A 22,302-nucleotide genomic window follows, 5' to 3' on the forward strand; every position below is an offset into this window, starting at 1 on the left:
AATTCAAAATTTGGAGTTTAAAACGTGAAATTTTGAGGTTGAATTCGAAATTTTAAGTTCAATCTGGATATCGACAGTCAGAACATGAAATTTCGAGTTTGAAAAGTCAAATTTTGAGTTTGAATTCGAAATTTTAAGTTCAAACTGGATATCGACAGTCAGAACATGAAATTTCGAGTTTGAAAAGTCAAATTTTGAGGTTGAATTCGAAATTTTAAGTTCGAACTCGATATCGACAGTTAGAACATGAAATTTCAAGTTTAAATCCAAAATTTGGAGTTGGAACTTGAAATTTTGAAAATGAATTCGAAATTTTTGAGTTTGAATTTGTTATTGAAAGTTAGAACATGAAATGCTGAGTTTGAATTCAAAATTTGGAGTTTGAATAGTCAAATTTTGAGGTTGAATTCGAAATTTTAAGGTCAAACTCGATATTGACAGTTAGAACATGAAATTTCGAGTTTAAATTCAAAATTTGGAGTTGAAACTTGAAATTGAGCGTTTTAAAAGAGAAATTTTGAGAATGAATTCGGAATATTTGGATTTGAACGTGATATTGAGAGTTAGAACACGAAATATCGAGTTTGAATTCGAAATTTGGAGTTTGAAATGTGAAATTTTGAGGTTGAATTGGAAATTTTAAGTTTGAACTCGATATCAAGAGTTAGGACATGAAATTTCCAGTTTAAATCCAAAATTTGGAGTTGCAACGTGAAATTGAGAGTTTGCAAAGTGGAATTTTCAGATTTAATTTGAAATTTTAGGGTTCAACTTGATATTGAGAGTTTGAATATAAAATTTTGAGATTGATTTTGAAATTTTAAGTTTCAACACAACATTGAGAGTTTGAACATGAAGTTTTAAGTTTCAATTAAATTTTTTTTTAATTTTTGGAGTTTGAACCTGGAGATGGAAATTTAAAACATGAAATTTTGAGATTGAATTAGAAATTTTAAGGTTCAACACAACATTGAGAGTTCCAATATGAAGTTTCGAGTTTAAATTCAAAATTTGGAATTTGAACTTAAAATTATGAGTTTTAAACGCATTTTTATTTTGAACTTGTACGTTCAACGGTGCACAAACGTCACATTCACGGTATCGCGGTCAATTTTGGTTTTAAAAGTACCGTTATTACGCAATGTCGATTTTTTAATGCAAAAATTGCAACAAAAGTAAAAACGAATACAAAAAAACTGGTAACATCTCGCAAACCAAAAGAAATATACCCCAACGTCCTTTAATAAAATCGAAAGGAAATTAAATTTTGGAAATGTCTTCCGTAAGAACGTAGTTCGAGATGTTTGTTGATATTTTCGAGGATTTTGTATGTATTTTTTTAAAACACCAAATAACCCATGAACGGTGCATTTTAGACGCAATATCTGTTCGTCAAAGCCCCTACAACGATTCAAAAACCGCAGAATTACTTTCAACGCAACTTTTATCCTCAACACATTTTTTCGTATCGTCGATACCACCGAGGTCAGGAAAGGACCTGCCTTAAACGAGTCACCCCGCATGCATACACTAAATTAGCCCGTCCGAGACGAACGAACCTTCGGTCGCCCGTCTCGGACGGCGTTCAATATAAAATTACGAATCAAAACAATTTATTTCCTAACACCATCACAATATAACAAATCAAGTTCATCAACAGAAATAGAAGGCTCTAACAACTGCCTCGAGTATCAATCATTGCATCGCCTACAACTAAAATTTAAGTCTACCAATAAATAGCTTATTCAGTAAAAACCGTTAACACTAGTGTCGTTGCAAGTAAAATCTTAAATTGCGCTAATAGATTGTCGGGGGATCGTCCGAGCCGCCAATCCCTAAACGGAAAGAGGCGTTTTAAACGTTTCGTTACTGTCCCCGTCGAGGGCTTCCGTTCACTTTTAAAATGAGAGGATTCACCACGTCTAGGGATTACGTCGCTTCGCACGATCCCCCGAGCACAGGTAAATTTTTATTTGTGTCCCACACAAATACTCAAACGTTACATCCTCCCCTCCCCACCTCTATTTACGATATGTCCATACTATTACGATTATTACATAATTATCTTAATTATAATCAAGAAAGTTCCATCCAAAAAAGTACTTGTGATACAAAAATATTTAGAGACTTTCTTAGGAACAAAAATCATTTAAGGAAAAAAAAAATTACAATTGGTCAAGGAGATTCATAGAACGGAATATAACAACAACGAAGAAAAACACTCTTATCCACTTCTGTAAGTACTAACTTAACATTAATAATTATATTTTGAATTTACAATATATATGGAAAGGATATGTATTTTTTTTTATTGGGTTCGGCCGCTTAGTGATCCTGCTTGTCCGCGGCCCCATTGGAATTATTATCGCCATTTCTAATGGTCATGCTACGGGACGACGAGAAGCACAATTTCATTATGAAGGGAAACTTCGTGCCTGGAAAGATTCTGCATTAGACCCGTATTAAAGTGTAACCAAGGTAGGCGTTAACGCACATCTCGCCAGAAATATAATAATAATAATAATATCTCTACCCCTCATTCAAATCGCAAGTTAGAGACTTGTGCGGAAGAGGGGGCGGCACATTATTATTCAGTAGGCTGTATGTGCGCCCGTGACAGTGGCGTTCGTCGATTCAAGTACTGACACCTTGAACCGCTCGGCCACCAACAGGGTATTTGCGATATATACAAAATTGTACGGAATTATCTGATCCGTTTTTCCAGTTTTAAAGACTAATTAACAAAATTAAAAGTTTTCATTTTTCTCTTTATTTTTTGGGAATTTCGCCACCGCTTTTTTTTACTGTGATTTTTTTGGTCGGGAAAAATGAAAATTGTTGGTAAATCAATTTTTTTCCTTAACCCACCTGGACTCTCGATGGCCGCGTGATTGCAAGCCATTACCGCAGCCACGGCTTCCGTGATGTTCTCGAATTCCAGAAGGCCCGAACTGGAACGTTCCGACTTCATCGGGAACAATTTGACCGCCTTAGGTGGAACGACGTCGTAGTCTCTGAACACTTGTATCAACTCCACCTCTGTCACCTGCGGAGGGGTGTTGAAAAAGTGAAGGATCTAGAGGGGGAAAATATTTATTTAATACCAAGCTAGTTTCGTCTGGCAACAGGCCTCCTTAGAGTAAAGAAAAAATAACAATTAGAGGTCAAAACCGTTTGGGATAACGCCGAGGCACCACCGTAAGTAAAATGTGACACTGTTTCATTAAATTTTGTGGTAAATGATAAAACGAGAAAAGGTCACCATAAATAACAAAAAAAACAGGTGGTTTTTCCTGTAAAAAAAGTCAAAACAACAAAATTTTATAGTTTTGGCATGAAATAACTGAAAAACTGTCACACCAAGAGAGATAAAGCAGAATTTTATCTGTCAAGTCTCCCAGTTTTATCTATTTTTTATTATCACATACAATTTGAACTATTTATATAAATAATGGACCGATTTTGTGTTTCGCTGTAAATTTATAATTCCGTAAATGACGATTAACCTGTAAGCAACACATTTACAGAATCGTAAATTATGTAATGCCGGAACCATCCCTGTAACGATCCAAGTTACAGCGGTACAAATGAACTACTGCAACTTCAATGGATTTAGGTTGACGTTAACCTCAAAAATTGCTTCGTCCATCTACAAACATTGTTTTTCTAACGTAAAATGAGATTAATTTTTTTAATATCTACAGGGTGTTCCACCTAAGAGGGATTCTTTTATAACTATGTAACTGAAAAATTTATAAAAAAAATGGTAACACCCCGTAAAGCTAAAAATACTTTCCTTACATGGCCCACGATTCCAGGCGTTTTTTATAAATTTTACAGTCGCATAGTTACAGAAGAATCCCTCCTAAGTGGAACACCTTGTATAAATCATAATATCGAAAGCTTATTGATACGCATCATCTCTTATTGTATAAAAAATACAATGTAGATCAATAAGTTAAAGTCAACCGTAGATCCAGTGAAGTGAAGTTCCAGTAGTTCATTTGCACCTCCGTAACTAGGACCGTTACAGGCACAGTTCCCGAACTGCATAATTTACAGTGCCCTAAATATGTTACTCACAGGTTAACCGTACTTTATACGATTATAAATTTACAGAGAAAAAACACAACCGACGCCCAACAAACCTACACCGACCTACCTTGCTGGGTGGTTGGATTCTGTTCTTGCTGGCCATGGCGGGGTTCATGAACCTGTTGTTCTTGTTTGTGATGTACTCCTTGTAGGATGGCGATTTGTCGGGGAGGGGGTAGGGATTTGTCACCTCGCTGAGGTAGGGCTGTTTGCTGAAGGCCAGCTGGAGCTTGTGTTCCTTAAGGTTGTTCTCGTTTTGCTGTTGTTCGTTTGTGTTGTTCGAGTGATGGACCAACGGCGCGGCCCCCGTCAGGCCCACCGCGACGTTGTTTAGGTTCTGAACACACCTCTCCACCGCCACGCTGTCGCCCATCTGTACCATCGCCGTGCCCTCTTTTGATTTCAGAAATTTTATCTAAAATTGGAACTTGGAATCAGTCGAAAGGGACTTTAACAAACTATCCCGAAAGGAAGCATGCCTTGTATCAATTTTAAAAACTTTATCTAATTAGCAGCATATGTAGACAAAAAGTCTAAAATAAAAAGGTACAGGTACTTTCAAGGGAAATTTGGATACATGTCCGATAAAAAAAGGCCAATACAATTTTTCAAAAATTAGCATCTAAAACGTAGTAGGCTTAGGAACATTTCTGAACTTCATTTGTTTTTTATTTTCTTTTTTTTTTCAATGTTTCAAAAAACACATTGAAATTCAACTTTTCTGAATATATTTTGTATTTTTCTAACGAGCGTTCAAATAAAAACGTGGTCGAAGTTGGCTCTGACACATTGGACGTAGGGAGTAGCTTATAGCGATCAACTTCAATAACGTTAATGACTATACAACTTTATTTTAAAGAATAATCGTGATAACAATAACAAACAATTAAAGGAGCTGCGGAAAGTGTCCTCCTCCTTGTTCCAAGCACTTTTCACACCTGTTCCTCAAAGAATTAAAGACATTTTCTAAGATGCTCGGGGTATTGTTAATTTCACGAATCTTGTCTATAAGTCGAGCCTGCAGATGGTTTAAATCAGGAATAGGCAGTTCAAAAATAGTGTTTTTAAGGTAAGGCCACAAAAAGAAATCACACGGCGTAATATCACATGACCTCGGTGGAAATTCATGTTCAGCATTATTAGTCGATTTTGGAAAACTTCCCTCAACATATTCATCGTCTCGCCTGCCGTATGTGCCCTTGCGCCATCTTGTTAAAGTAAAAGTTTGTAATTTCGTTTTCTTCCAGCTGGTTAACAAAAGGAGCGATAATTTCTTCTCTATACCTTTGAGCAGTAAGAGTACCATTAAAAAAAATAGGTCCATAAATCCTCCTTCGATTGAGAGCACACCAAACTCCAATTTTTTGAGAGTGTAGAGGGCCCTCCACAAAAAAGTTATCTGGTTTTTCAGAAGACCACATTCTCATATTCTGTGAGTTTACGTAACCACTTAAATGAAACCAGGCTTCATCAGAAAAAAAGGTGATATTATGAAGTTCACCGTAGTTGTTTAAAAACCATTCACAAAATACAACCCGTCGCGGAAAATCAACTTCATGAAGTTCTTGCTGACAAGTTAAACAATAGGAGAACAAACGCAAATCTTTTTTTAACACTGTGTGGCAGGTACCGATTGATACTCCCACCATTTGTGATAAAACACGTACAGAAGTTCTTGGCGCATTTTCCATTATTTGTTGGACATTTTCTTTTAATTCTTCAGTCCGCTTTTTAGGTCGGCCGCTTCCTTCTTTTCTTGTTACACTGCCCGTTTCACGAAAAACATTAACACAACGCTGAACTGCACTTTGAAAAAATTTTGTACTCAACAACGCCGGGAAATTGATTTTGAAATTCTATGAAACATGCCTCAATAGAATACTTCCATATTCCATCAATCTTGCGTCCATTTCTAAAGTAGGACTCTATGATAAAACACTTTTTGTTCTTGAGAAAACACCATTTTAAACGCTTTTTAAAACGAAAATATTCAAATTGATAGGGGCGATATAGCGCTTTGACAGATGACGTTTAAGTTCATTTGCTATACGCTACGCCCTACGTCCAAATTTTCAGAACCAACTTGACCACGTTTTTATTTGAACGCTCGTTATTTTGTACAAATATTTCAGTAGGTAAATCTTGCACTATACTTAGATGAATGCATTTCCTCTTGATATCTTAAAATCTATTCGCAAAATTTCGTTTCGCGTGCATATCGACGAGATTCACATTGCACCAATAATAATTGTACCGGTTTTATGCAACGCAGCGGCGGCAACTTCTCTCCAATACCGAGTATGCAGAGAAAAGAAAAAAAAATGCCATTATCGCACTGTATGTAGAACACGCAAACTTTCTATATGAAATCAGGAAGTAATTAAGCTGATGAGATACGAGTATTGCTTTTTAATATACCGTAAGATTTTTTTTTTATAGTTGCGACACTCAATAATTGTAATTCGTTTCTTACTTAAAATTCAATAGTACCAAGGTGATTATCGAAATATTTCATGCGTTTGTAACAATTCAGTACATAATAGTAAATGTTACTTGAATTATGATTATTTATGACGTTTCTGACCTCCCTTGCAATGTGTTGCATCAATATTTTCATTAGATACTCGACACTACTACAGTGTTGGACAAATCAAAATACTGGGATTGTTAAAAAAATAATTATTTAAGCTTTGTACTGAACGTATGTGTCGGTGTTAATTTATATTTTAGGCAGAATATAGTGACAAGCTTAATCTGTAAGGATTAAATTTACTTGGTATATGCGAATGACCAAGGTCGACGTTCAATCGCACCCCTTGAAACCACCGCCAGGTTTCCACTATAGGAATTCGATTGAGTGACAGGCTCTGTCAGGGTGTTTCAGGGGCCGACTTCTCGGCGCGGATTAAAAACACGAGTGAAATTTCTGTAGTTTCTTGACACAGCTATTTCAGAAATTAACAGCAAAATAAGAGCAATTTTTTAAGTTTAACGCGAATGAACAGTGCGTTTTTTTTCCCAAACAAAGCTTCGCACCAGCATGAATCCGTAAACATGTTTTCCATCGGCCCTAACGCAATCTAGTCCCGTACCGGCCCAGTTAAAAATTTATATGGTGTTTGTCCATTCCGGCCGCAATTTTTTCCCCATTCCCCACCCGGATTCCAAATGGATAAATCTCACCCTCATCTCACCTGCGGACGGGCCCCATATCTCAAGAAATGATACACCGAAGTGGATCTGAATGTAAATACCATCCCGAGGTCCGACCTTAAATATTCCCAACTTAATTTCACGGAAGATTAAATGCATTATGAAAATCTCGAAGGATCTCGGTTGGTAAATAGTTAAAAGGTATCAGGCCCGGCTCTATTTCCACCTTAGCCGGGCGCTTCCTTGCTTCACGCAAACGTAAATAATAAAATAAGCATCCAGACGCCTCGGTCTGTTCGGTGGATGAAAACCGAACAAAGGAAAAACGGGCGTCTCCGCCACCTGTAACGTCACATGAATGATTAATCCCTCGAGTTTGTTTTTACGGTGGTATTCCGCTGAAAAAAGGTTTTTTTAAATGCATCTATTATTTAGCCCGCGTTTGGGGCCCGTGCATCGCATTTTTTTTTATTTAAAACGGCAACGACGTGTATATGGGTATGCATAAAGTGAAACTTTTATTGCAGGCGCGTGAAGCTTAATAAAATACAGAAAGGGTAAAAAATACGGAACATTTTTTAAAAATAACCGCTTTTTTATATATTTTTAAACGTGCTAGATATTAAAAACTGCGTTAAAAATGTAACAGGATATTTTTTCACTCTAACGTTGTAATAAACGCGGTTTTAAATTTTATTTTTCTCCGAGAAAACTGCCACATTAATCTACAAAAGTTCAATTTAATGTTTCAGGAATTAAAAGCAAAAGGAAAGAAATTTTAAACGCCTTGGAAGAAGATCCCGGTACCAACACTCGAAGATTACCTGCGAGATTTCAAGTATGTCATATGCTGGGAAAATCAGGTGAGTAAACAGATTATTCACTCATTTTCGTTACTGTACGCGTCGCATTTCCCATTTTAATTAGGTACAAGGGCAACTAACAACATACATAAATCGCACACCTACCCGAGCTACATTTCCATATAAGCACATGAGGTTGAACAGCTTATCCGCGTTGGTACGTAGAGGATCCAGTCCGTAAACCATGAGCACAGCTCCCGGTTGCTGGAAATGCGCTGTCCTTTGGTCTCTGAATTCTGTCGTTACCGCCGGGGTAGCGGTCTTTCTGAACGTGTCCGTGCCGAAGGGTTCGCCGTACCCTGTGCTGGCGCATATTTCGTCGAACTGCCTGGTCTGTTCGTTTGGATATGGATCTGGAAAAAAAATGCTTTAGTGCGGGGCTTGCCGGCGCACGTTTATCCAATTTGTGAGGGTCAAAAATAAAATTGACCACGTATGTTCGTAAACGTGAATTTTATGAAACGTCCGTTGCGTGTACTGAGAAATAGCGAAGAAAATTGGCATTCACATGTTTTGAAAATAATAATAAGAAAATATTGGATGTATATTAGACACAAAAAAATAAAAAAATACAAAATTTCTAGCGAAAAATGGTCGTAGAGCAATAAAATAAAAAGCAAATTGAATATTGAAGTTCCTAGTTTTAAGACCTAAAAGTCAAAATTTTTTATCGTTAACCACCTTTAAGAAATCATATTAAAATCAGCGGTTTTTTTATTTTTGCTACCTTTTCAAACGGTCTACGGACTTTTTTTTGCCAACTCTTTTTAGATGATTCATCTGCTTTAATTTGAGCTTTATACGATGATTTTGTAGCATACTCAAACTTATGTTTTCTTGAAAGAAAATTGTAGGTCACAGAATGGCGTAGGTGGAAAGTAGCACGATAGGTGGAGCCACTTACGCTCTGTGTATACACATCTTCTTGTGAGTAACGACACTAAAGCAGCTGGATCGCTCTAACAACATATTGATGAGGACCATCAATCAAACCGACTTATGTCTGGTTGGTTAAACTTACGAACGATCCTAGACCTAGCTGTTGTACTAGGTTTTTATTACTGAGAAATATTTATATCCAAATACATATATTCTTAAAATAAAATAAGTATATAATATGCAATCATTTGACCAAAACTATTAAATTTTGTATTAGTAATAGTCATCCACAATTACAATTTAATCACTTTTTTGTAATAAAACACCATCAATATTCGATTTAAAATTGCAATTCAGTTTTAGCAACAGATTGAAAAAATCTCCGACAATTTTTAATTAATTTTATTAATTAATTATTAATTTTTTAATTTAACAAACAAATACACAGTATTTTGAAGTGAAACAATTAAACCAATTCTTACTACTATTGTAAAGTAACTGTAATACCAGTGCCTACCAGAATGTATTTTTAAGTATGATAGTAAATCCTCAAAATATCTTATTTATAAATTATTGGGAAACCTACATCCATTAAAATATACAGCGCTGTAAAATGGAAAATTATTCCACATCGGTTGCAGTATGTCGGAATTACATAACACTATTTTCAAACTGACATTTCACACCTCCGACCAAGAAATATCACGCTTTCCACCAGCACGTCATTCTTATATACTTTTCTTATTCAAACGGAGTGAAAAGTAATAAAAATATCGCAACAAACTCGGTCTTACAATCAAATAGAAAATAGTTCCATATTTAACATGTCTGTGTTATTTCGCATTTGTAGATGCCGTTTGCGACATCCTTCATAAAAATGTAACTGAATTCAAATGATGTTTGATTTGAAGAATATTTCTACTAAATAATAAACTTCCAGAAACTTTGATATGAAATATTTTGTACCCCTTTTTTTGTACAAAGCAATTGAAATAAAAAATGATGAAATGTCCATTATTGATTTGAATTAGCTTAACATTTTTTATACCAAATTATGTAACTTTGAGCTGTCTGTCTAGCAAATTAAAGCCCTTTCTCGTGGCCTATTCTAATTTTTTATGAGAAAGTCAGATTACTTCATGGTGTCAGAAAACAACCGAATATTTCGAGCGATAAACATTTAGGACACCATTGCAAAGAGAACGATATATTTCTTTCGTCCTCTGGTAAACGGGGAAAAACTAATTTCCTCTTTATTGCGGCAGAAAATTAGAAAAACTGCGCATACCATAACGGCTAATGTACATTTTCCGATACCCGTCACGTAAACCGGAAAATCCGGTAAATGTTGCCGGGGGAATGCAGAGGTTTTGCTGGGGGGTACAATAGTGACTTAATCTGTAACCGAACCGTAAGATTATCCTGGTGTAGATGCTTGGTACGAGCCGGTGAAGACGTTAGAATTTGTTATCGGACGCTGCGTCGAGATAGTGTGTGTTCATTTTCTCTATCTCCATACATCGCGCGCAATAAATCTCGGCAGAGGTAGATACTGTCATGTTTTTGTGAGCAGGCTGCCATAGAACTACTTCAACTGAATATATTCGACAATGGAGTTATCGAAGTACCAAAATTATCATTTACCATCATTTCTTGTAGGTAATTATGAGTTTTTTGGATCGCTAGAATGTATTGTTTATTTTTGCGTACATTTATATACATACTAAACATTTTAGAAAAAATGTATCGTACAAAAGTTGTAGAACTTTTTATAACAAAAATTTTGAGCCCAGCTCGAAGTCAATTGATAAACAAATGTATTAGTTATTGTAAAAAAAAACGGGTAGAAATCGCATTTTTTTTTAAACTTCTATATCTTTAAAACGAAATAAGATTTTTTTACGAAACTTTCAGAATATGTAGTCCTCGGCAAGTAGAATAAGTGCATTTTTGTAAAATTGCAAAATATTTTATACTTTTTGTAAAAATTGAGTTGAAAAAAACATTTTTTTCAAGTTGAACATTTGATAGTCCCCGAACAATACAGTGAAAAACTTATCAACATCCCGGTTTGGCAGAATCCTCCAAGCAGATCAATAAATACAAATTTCACGAAATGTTAAATATCCGTTATTATTTATTTATAATACGCCATACATTTTGCTTCAACAATGCACTACGTCCATATCCGTTAAATGGAATCGTGGTTTATTTTAATTAACAATATAAATCTTTTACACGATTAAAATTAGTAACATAACATGAACGAATGGCGCAGCACCATTATATTTGTTATATATTGAAATAAACCGTACAATTGTAAACTATGTATCAAATAAATTCCGTTACGAAATAATATTTCGGTCACTATATGAATGTTCCTATCGTTCAAAAATTTTATACAATATGATTGCGGATGTAGAAAATGTTCATTTATTTTAATAAAAAGACCTTTTTCCGGCCGTTCATTTGTGCGTATCAGAAATATACGTCAGTTGTCATAAAAAAACTACAGTATTGTTTGTAAAACCAGTACGATTGTTGGTATAACTAATGTGTTGTCAAAACTTGTTAGATAACGTTTAACAAATGATTATTTAAACATATTGTAGGTATTCACGATGATAAGAATAATGTGAATGTTTTACAGTAAACACAGTTCAAAGAATTAAATTAAGTTGCACAACTGAAATATGTTCGACTCATTTTTCTAGAAAATTTCTTCGGAAAAATTTCCGGAAATAATTCAAGCACTAAGGAGATTATAAGTGAAAAGAGGAGGTTTCAGAGGAAAAAGGGTAGTTGTGAAAACAAACTGTTTTTTAAGTGATTACAGACTGCACAAAAATTAATTAGAAATTTGTCTCAAAAAACGGTATGAATCGGGGTCGAAATCTATCCACATATTTTGGATCATCAACTTTAATTTTGATTTAATTAAAAGTTGATGAACAGAACCATAGGACGGAAAGGCCGAATCGTGCTGAGAACAATTGGATTTTGTTTTCTTCAATGTCCGGATGGTTTTCCAAAATAAAAAAATTTTGAAATTTCAGTCAATCAAACGTTATTTGCGGAAAAATGAGAGAAAAGCTTAAAAATTTTGTTTCCATTTTAATCATGATTATGAAGTGTTTAAGCTCAAAAATCGTGACCCTTTAATTTTTTTCAAAAGTTTGTTTGAAACATAGAAACAGTTCGCTAGATCCAGATGAAACTTCACAGGGTTCTTCTGGGTATATTGAACTGTAAAAGTCATGCTTAACTTAGATTTCGTGAATATTTCTAATTTAGCCGTTAATTTTCTAAAAAAAACCCTTTTTTACAGTTTTTTAAAATTCGTGTAAAAGATGAAAAAAAAATTTTTCCGAAAAGTTTCGAAACTGCCCTTTAATTCTCTGTACGACCATTTGTCACCGAGATATCAATGATTGAAGACAAAAAACTCCGATATTTCGATGAAAAATGGTCGTATCGAAATTTAAAAAAAAAGGAAATCGAAGCTGAATAAACAAACTATCTGGTCTATGCAATAGCTTAGCTGAAAAATTTTGCAAAATTTTTTGTCGCGCTATTTGTTGGAATTGCATGATAACCGTAGGTCCTACAAATTTTCGACCGAAAGATCTAAAAACTAGAATCTTAAAGCTTCAAAATCCTGTTTTCTAATTCCCGATGCGATCATTTTTCACCTAAATACAGTCTGTCAAAAATCACGGAAAAATTTAGGAAATTCTTTTGATCCTTTAACTGTGCATTAGTGTATAAAAAAAATGTTATGAATTCACATCATGTTCTTTTTGTTTTCGTAGAAAAAATTTACAATTGTTCATTAGCAAGTGAAGCTTAATAGTTTTCTGCTTTTAATAATGTTAAAAGTATTGCTCCGAAAAAACAAAAGTAATTTTTATCAGTATCTAATACTAAATTGTAATAATTGTATTACGGTTAATATATCAAAAATTCACGTTAATTAATTTTAAATCAATTTCATTTAATTACATTCACCGAGGTTTGGGGATTTTCAGTATCGTACAATGTTGGTTGCCTATGCTCGAAGGTCGAAGGCCACGTGGCTTATAATCATTTGCGAAGGCTGTATACATCAAATATGAAACAGCCAAAAAGTAGGTAATCCATATATTATTCACGATAATGTCCCACCAATGGCCCTTATTGATTTATCACGAACACGTTAATTAACTTAATTGTTGGTAGATAACTGAACACCATTTGCGGTTTTATACGTACGCTTTACTAATGCATGGCGTTTAATTACAAAACAACAAAAAACTTTATGATATTTTATTTAAACGTTTTAATTTCCCTAGACGGCGGTAATCGGGCAAATGATGTTTAACCGTCTCCCTTGAGGAAAATAACATATTTCACATTATAATCCAATATTTTTCCTTCCATTAGGCAATACGAGAGTGTATGCAAACAATTTTTATTACATAAAAAGTTTCTATTACGGTGGAATTTAGAAATTTATGTCGATTTATAACAAATAATAATCCGCGTTGGTTCAAATTATGCTAAGAGGTTCTTCCAAACGTATTTGTTTAGCGAAATTATCTAACAAGAGATGAAAGACATTTTTTTTTAGTTAAAACTGTTTCACATTCACCAGTTCTTGACCCTACAAATAGTAAGTTTTGTATATTTAATAAACTGGAGGCAGTGGGAGTGTGATGATAGTACCGATTTTAGTTGTATATTACAACTATGAAACTAATTTTAATTAAAAATATTTAAATAGGATCTAACATTGGCGCATTTTTTAGAATAAGCTAAATATTCTATTGGGCAGTCATGTCATTATTTAATTTTAATAATACTGGGTAGAAAATGAACATACTCTATAAAAGCTACCGTTACTTTTTCTTATTTATGGAAGCGAATGAATACAACTGGTAGAGAAACGGAAGATTATATTTTCCCAATTGTGTCTAACTGGTATTTTCCGATATTACTCGAGTTGGCAATTTAACAACTTTTTATCGATTTCCCATCTCGAACACATCCACTATATGCCACCTGAGGAACATTTGCCCCGTTTATAACAACTAAATAAACTGTTTGATGTATCTATTGGCGATACCGTAGACAGAAAAAAGGAGGTATTCAATTATCTCGAGAAGAAGAAAATTCCGATATTTGCTTTATGGCAACATAACAATACATCACACACTAGTCTTAACCTTTTCTTTATTAAAACGCTTAATTAAAAATTACCAAAAAATAAATAAAAAATGTTCTTTCTTAAAGTAAGACAATTATGTGTTTCCACACATTCCTTTTTTATATCGCAAATTACAAATTCATTTTTCACTACAAGAATCTCGGAAACGGTAATACATACAAACTAGCTCAAATGGGAGCAAAGTTGCGTAATCAGGGGACCAACATTATGCCCCTAAAAATCAAGGGCTAACATGATTAGTTTTCGAAATATTTAAAAATAACCGAAATTTTTTAAATCCGTTTTTGTTTCATTTCAGCCTTGTTTGAGGAGATACTGAAAAAAGAAGAACAGTTTCTCGTGGCAATTTTTTGCTCTCTATCGAATGGCATATTCAATTTTTATATGTAACGTTTCGTCTCTCCAGGACCATCATCAACTTCATTTTTTTAAATACGACCCTGGAAATTTTATTACATTTTTTGCAAATCTTCATGACCCCCAATACTGCATTGCCTCAGCCCGAATCAGATTCAGACGTTTTGTCTCGAAAAATTCATCTTTCCGATATCTCTGTAGTGAGAAGGGAATTTGTAACAGCCTGTATATTTATCTGTTTGGACAATAAACAGTAAATATTTTCAGGTAAATAACAGATTATTAAATTTTGGAATAGGTACAAATTACCTGGAACTCGGTAATAAATTGCAAATTAAAACGGCACTAACTCAAAATGTAAATAATTCGTTGACCTGATTACATCCATAGAAAATGGTGATATATCGTTTAATTAAATTATACAGGGAAAATTGAAAAATTACATGATAAAGATTCACAGCTTTGCTACGTACTGAAATATTGATCTTTTTTATATCGCTGTCACTAAAGATTCGACGCGAACACCAAAACATAAATGTTTTACATAGTAAGTAACGTAATGTAGTATTCACCAAAAGCAATTACGTTTTATTTACTGCAAGTACCTCCACATGAAAAGCCGTGACAGCGGTGTTATACTTTACTGCTGCGAAAAGCGACCGAGCGAGTTATATATCTATATAAATTTTCCCGGGGCACTCAAGAGAATCATAAACGTATTAATATTTGCAACACAGCCATTAAATTGATTTAACTGAGTCATAACTGGTAAGGTGGAAAAAAACTTCGAAATGTATAATGACGTAACGTAAATGGTTTTGTATGCGTTTATTACCAGCGTCGAGTCATACGTAATAAAATGCATTTTTTGGAACTAAATTTATACGGACTTCAAAGCGCTTTATAATTAGAATAACTCGATACGTAATCTTTCATTGTATTATGCCTCGCAGCTGTCGATATACCATTTTAGACGGAAACTAATTCGGCTTTTTTGAAAAATAAAGCTTAAAGAACTTCATCGAAAATTGTTATTAATTGTGAAATTTAAGAAAAACTGCGTTTGTTGTCCAATTGCCTAAATTATACATCGTCACGATCGCAAAAACCTTTAAAACAATTATTTTAATACAGGCGAAATATCATTTAACTGAACAAAAAACGTCCCGAAATAAATCCACCGCAACCGAAACCTAGTCCCATTATCTCCCCAAATTTGTCTCCCTTAACGCACCGAAAGGCAAATTCCCACCAGCGTATGCACGTATTACCGTAATGGCAATGGGTTTATCTGGATGAATTTGCAAAACGTAACACAACAATTTATTTGGACGTCTTAATTGCGTTCCCAGAGCGAACGAGGCTAATTGTACTGAAAATGGACGGACTTATTTACTTACCCTCATTTCGGCATTACTTGTAATGACATCATTAGGGACAAACGGGGGTGGGATGTAGAGGGTTAAGAATTCCGGGGAAATATCGTGGAATTCCAAGATAATGCGTGGGAGAGGGGGGGGTTAAAGAAAATACTGGCGAAGTGTCTCTTAATTCAACTACCAAACACGTACCAGACGTTCCTTAGTTAATATTAAGCATACAGATCTAAAATGCACGATTTTCCCTCTGAAAAACTGCTACTGCCGGTTGACTTCACACCTGGTATGATACGACGGGATGGTAATCGGGTGAAAAACAAACTGCCACGTTATATGGCCCCCACTTAAAGTTACATCCTGTATATTTAAACCTGTGCGAGATTATTTTAGACCACTATCCATATTGAAAACACCACGGGTTTGTGTGGTACGATTCTCATCAGCTATGATAATTGGGGAACCTGCCCAACAGCGGAATTACGTCGGGCTCGATTAGCTCTATTAAATGATTTATGTTAATCATGCAGGTTCTATTTCGATTTCAAACAAGATATTGTGGTTAATTTCAAACAAGTTATTATTAAGATGCATACATACACGAAATTAGTCGGGGTTATATTTTTTGTTATTTTTGTTTTTTTTTAAATAGTTAATATGCCACTAGTTTATATCACCTTTGTACACTTACTGGCCTTTCCTGTAACAAATTACGAATTTAGTAACAATTAACTACATATTGTTTACTATGACTAAACGGGTATTTAAAGAATATGGAAGATATTTCATTTGTGTTCGACTATTTTCTGTGACTGCTAACACGAAAAAAAAACAAACGCAACTTTTCTTCGAATCAGATTTTTTGCTGGAATTAATATACCTAAATACGATGTTATTTTAGATGGAGATTTTTGGATATGTTTATATTTTTTCTATGCAAAAAAGTTCCTGTAGTTCTACATATAACGCATGTAAATATCAACCTTAAAAAGCAGACACAAATATTAAAACTAATTTCACACTTTAAAATTTATTTACTCGGTTGATATTCACATATTCTAGCTAGTAATATTCACCTACTTTCCATAGCGTTTAATTGTATGCGCATTAAATTTTCTACAATATGTAAGTACTCAATGTTGTGCCTTTGTTTTGACAAATTTTCATTATAGATATCTATTTAACGAAAATCTATTTCAGCCTCATAAAAGTGAAATATCAAAATGCCATCGATTCGAATTTATCAACATTTTTCTAGCACGAATCGTTATTTTATGGTGATGAATCGATCATAGCTTGCCTACATTTAATTTATTCCATATATATTAGCTGCTATCCGTTATCTTTATTGCCTGTCATTTATATCCCATAAAATAGAAACGGGAGCTATACGGAAGTTTTAAAAATGTAATAGGGCCGTCAATTGTTGTAAATTGAACCGTTGTTTAGGATAAAAGCTCATAGAACATATTACAAACCGCAGACAAGAAACGCACACCAACCAAAATTCTTATTCATGCTTCACATAAGTCGATAGTTAGTTATACGAAAATCGTTTTTAATTTACGTGCAAATAATGATGAGATATTTTTAGCATCCAAGCATATTTCCACAGTCTTCACCGCGAATATACATGAAATAATATCTCTGGTTGAACAACGTCACTCATCGTCAACCATTATCTTTAATATTAAAAGGGTAACCTCGAGGCTATAAGCGATTCAATCTCTAGTTTTGGCGTCCCAGCTTTAGGACTTCCCCTCCCTCATAAAATATTAAATCAAAGCGTAAATGTGAAACAATTTACGCTGACCCAGTTTAATAAACTGTACTTTGTTTACGAGATATTTAAATATAAATTAACCAGAGATATAACCTACATTATCTATACTTTTATTAAAATGTGACATATAGACGAATCTTTCTGGTTATTAGGCCGTTTTTTTTTTCTAAGAGGACATAAATCGTATACGCGTATATATTGTCTTACTACGTTCGACGAAGATTTGTTATGATTAAAATTTATGTGGCTGTAAATAGCACAAGTTTTATGGTATCACGGGAAACCCCGAGGAAAACAAATAAATTCAAGACAATTCCTTTGTTGTTAGACTTCATCTTTGTCGTGGCAAATATGCGAATCTACAATTTAACCAAGTCGAAGATACCTGAAACAAACATTAATGCGTACATCCGCATTCTTTCACACAGTAACATTTTTTACCCTTGTTTTCTTAAAATATATTTAAAATTTATTTTTTACAGTTAAGATCTCGATTTTTCGAAAATTTGTTTTTGGAATGACACATGTTTGTCAGTGTAATTTTTTCGCGAGAAATTGAGGACTGGGGGTAATTTAACAAACACGCCGTAAGCGCCGATTCAAACCTTATTCGAAGGAAAATGACGGTGATGAAAATAAATGGAACGTAACGAATCTAATTAGAATTATAACGAAATATGGAGGCGGTTCCCATTTAATTAGTGAAAAATGATTAATGCACTCTTTTGCGTCAACGTCAGATCTCAAAACACAGAAATCTATAGATAGCTGTTGGTAAATAAACTCGGCACTATTTACGAATTCGTTAATTTATTCATAAAACAGCGGGTCCGTCTCATCGCGGTTGCCAAATAATGATTCACCAGGCTATATGCTTTATGCAGCGTCAGCAAGGTGATACAAAAAATGTGACATTAGTCACTTTCTAAAAATCATAGCATTCAGATGCATTTATTGCAAGAACGTTGAATGACTGCAACATGTGTCCTTAAATATTTTTTTTAAGTAGGTACTGTTGATATGTTACACTTACAATTACAATCTCGAAGATGCCTAATTAATAAAATAATTTAATGACAATAGTGGAATAAAAAGAACGACGTAGGTGGTACGCCGGGAACTAGATTCGAAAGCTATACGGATGCCTGCAACAACACTCATGCACGAACTAATCATTTTCATTGAGCGCGAGTGGTGTATAAAGTAAATCATTTCAACTCGCGATTATGTGCGCAAAATTTATAGATAAACAAACAGTAATAGTTAAACAAACTGAATTCAACTGTTTCATGACAATTTTATACACGGTGTTAGGAGTTTGACTGCTTTAATTTTAACAGATGGTAGAATACTTTAAAATAAACAAAAAAACCTTATATGACATGGGTCCTAAACTCAACAATTTCCGAGAAAAAAATTATCAAAATCTCCAAATCGATGTACAAAAGTAAGGAATATTGACGTAAATGCGTGCATAGAATAGCATAAAATACAATATTTCTCACTTTTTTTAACTTCTTTATGCTTAATTCTAAAAAATAATTCAGTTGGTGTTGGTATCTGGAATTGGACCGTGTGGGAGTGTTTTTTGCGTACCAATATTTCCTTTTCTCAAGGTGTTTTCCAGCGAGTGCGAGAAAATTGGATTTGAAGGTGTCGTGTGTGCACCGAAAATGGTGGTGGACATTTTGAGCATATGTTGTAGTTTGTTTTGTACTTGTGAGTTTAAAAATTGCTGAAGTTATGAGCAACAGGCACGTTGAGAATAATGGGCAACTTGCATGTGTTTGTAATTGTCCAGAAATAATTTATAACGTTACATAATCATAGTAGAAATATTAGAAACATCTTGGAGGATGCAAATTCTTATAGTTTGCTATGCAAAATGAATGTTTTCAACGAGTATTTGCTGAACGCTCTAACTCGTGACGTCATTTAGTGTTATCGAGAAGATAAAGCTTTGTAAATCTCTTTCTGCGGCAGCCAATCCCTGCGAATCAAATTCTTTTGCAGTAATATATTACTTCATTGATAAAATTTATATATTTACGCTGGAAATATTTCGTCTGCTTTCCGTTAGGCGACGTTCATCCAAACACATGTTACGTAGAACAGATTTAATGGACTATTTTCGCAAACGTAACAACGCAACCGCTTCAATTTCATCAGTGTAAACATTAAACATTAAACGTATGTATTCTATTTTCGGCCCGTATGCCGCGTATTATCGAAAAGGATATTATCACAATTAAAACTGGCCTCGTTCTTGAAGCCTCCAGAAAAAAAATTGACGTGATTTTCGGTATTGTAAACATAAAATGTTAAATGTAGATATTTCAATCCAAAATCAAAAACATTTCAATAAATATTCGCCGTTCCTATTTTCATTTTGCAATGATGAGAACGTGATATACAAAAAAAAAAAAGATTAAAAATGTGAAATCACAGTTGCAAAGGAAAAGAAACATTAATCTGCAATCTCCAGATTGCTGTCCGTGTAGTTTCATGGATCTAAACAATAGCATGGGGATTAAAATATAGACTTCTGCCCGGGAATTGGTTCTTTGCACTTGTTATAATACTACCGAGCCTTAACAAAAAAATTCGACATATCTATTTCACTTCTAACCGTACTTTTACGTTCTCAGTTTGAACATTACAAATAGGTCCTTGATTGAACAACTTAACTAAGTGTGGTATCGCGATTATATGTACCCAGATAATAACAGTAACCCCCGGTGACCAGATATGAGATAATTTTCCGCTTTTGCGCTCATGCATAGGTAGTAGTGCGTCAAGGCGAGAGATACCTGGGTAATTTTGTAATATGACAGGCGGGAAAGCCTTGTGTGACACAAAAACATTATCTAGGTAACTTTTACTGTTCCTCAAACGGATAGAATCGTTTCAATTCTTACATGCGCCGTTTTTATTTTATTAATAAACATTTCCGATACTTTAAACATTTACGCGAGTTACCGAAAATAATCTTCCCCAAACTGCATGCATTTTCGCACGCTTATTAATAAAAACACGTCATATGCGTATAAATCATCGTGTTTTACAGCCGCTGTCATAGTTGTTTAGAAGATACAGACAAATGGGCGTAAAGCTTCTCATATGTTACCTTACATCATTTTAAAAATAAATCTTTCTTTAATGTAATTTCTGTGTAGCTCGTTCTGTATACCCGGTGATCTAGGGAATCAAAATAACCCTGTCAATACGAAGGCTATACTCCCGAAAATAAAACAATAGTAACGTACTGTAAATAATAATGATGCAAGTCAGGTTTGTCGCGAGAAGTGAATAAAAATATTGAGAACAGAGGTACGGGAAAGATACATTATGGGATTGCGGTATTTCCAACATTTTTAACGTTCAAAACTAGGTCAATCCAAATATTATTTAGAGGGAAATTCAATTTAAATTTTTTTTAAGCAAATAAATACTGTTTGGTTGGTATAAATACTGTCTGCAATAGATGTATCTCAACACAACGTGAAATCTAGATCAATTCAAATATTTAGAGAAAATTGGAAAATTCCGCTTCGCAAAACTTATCCATGATATATGTCTCTCAACAGACGAAGTGCAGCGTAGAAATAAATGTGTTGTGAATTAAGATTTAAACAAATCATTTACGAATCTTGCAAGAAAAAGTATGTTTACATTATTTCTATACGTATATTCAAATTCGAAGATAACTTCCCAGTTTATATAAAATTCTGTTTAAATGTCGAGTCCACAGTAACACGAACTGCCTACTTTTCCCAGTGCCTATACGGAACAACTCCAGTCGAATGCAAAAAGAGCGAGTTCCCGAGCGGCTTTTGCCTGACCCTGGGACAATTTGTTTATAAAGCTGTTTTGAACATTCTACTTTGTTAGTTGTAAATGGTCAATCAAATCGGCATTTGACACACATGTTGGTCTTTGTATTGACCGTATTTTCCATAAGTTTCATCAAAGACCATCGCTTTTGGCATTAATGATGCGTAATTTTCGAAAACTGATTTTTCCGCGTTCTACCTTCATGTTACAGGTAACAAATTAGTGAAAAATGACTCAAGATACCTTAAATTGTAGGTAATTTAATTGTCTACAACAGAAAGTAACAAATTTTCCGATATGTCGTCTAGATTTTCACAGGCAGTAAAAAAAAAGTTAAAAAATGCGTAATTTTGCCACTTTCTTCAGTTATACACTAGGCACAGAAATTAAGGGATATTAAAAAAAAATCTCAAAGTTTTGGGTGATTTTCAAAGAGCTGTAACTTGGAGGAAAATGGTCGTAGAGAGAATCAAACATAGGAAATAGAAGCTTCAAGTGTCTGAAAACTCAATCTGCAGTTTCAAATATTTTAGCGTCAACAGTTTTTGACTAATCATAAGAAAAACAAAGCAAAAAAATCATTTTTGAATTTGGCAATCAATTACTCGGGAAATAATGGTCGTACAGAAAATCCAAGCAGGGTTTTGAAAACTGCAAAGTATTCCCTACAAGTCGTAATCATGGGTTTTTGATAAAAACAATTTTTTCAAAGTGAAAATGTTAGTTAGAAAAAAGTAAAAAAATTGCATAATTAGG

General features: G+C 34.1%; 1 protein-coding gene across 2 annotated transcripts in view; it reads right to left on the reverse strand.

The window, feature by feature from the left end:
* Positions 1 to 386: 386 nt before the first annotated feature.
* LOC108903815 (heterogeneous nuclear ribonucleoprotein L) overlaps positions 387 to 22,302 on the reverse strand; it is a 133,940-nt gene continuing 112,024 nt past the window's right edge. The window contains exons 7-11 of one of the 2 annotated variants that reach the window (XM_018706117.2): positions 16,621 to 16,629; positions 8,217 to 8,464; positions 4,163 to 4,510; positions 2,869 to 3,076; positions 387 to 2,435 (exon numbers count right to left, since the gene is read on the reverse strand). In XM_018706117.2, the coding sequence (XP_018561633.1) occupies positions 2,326 to 2,435; positions 2,869 to 3,076; positions 4,163 to 4,510; positions 8,217 to 8,464; positions 16,621 to 16,629 (923 nt within the window). In that variant the 3' untranslated portion in view covers positions 387 to 2,325. The remainder of the gene's footprint in view (positions 2,436 to 2,868; positions 3,077 to 4,162; positions 4,511 to 8,216; positions 8,465 to 16,620; positions 16,630 to 22,302) is intronic. The other variant, XM_018706118.2, reaches the window with a different exon arrangement.

This window comes from Anoplophora glabripennis, unplaced genomic scaffold (genome assembly GCF_000390285.2).
Source record: "Anoplophora glabripennis isolate ALB-LARVAE unplaced genomic scaffold, Agla_2.0 scaffold134, whole genome shotgun sequence".
Taxonomy (NCBI): domain Eukaryota; kingdom Metazoa; phylum Arthropoda; class Insecta; order Coleoptera; family Cerambycidae; genus Anoplophora; species Anoplophora glabripennis.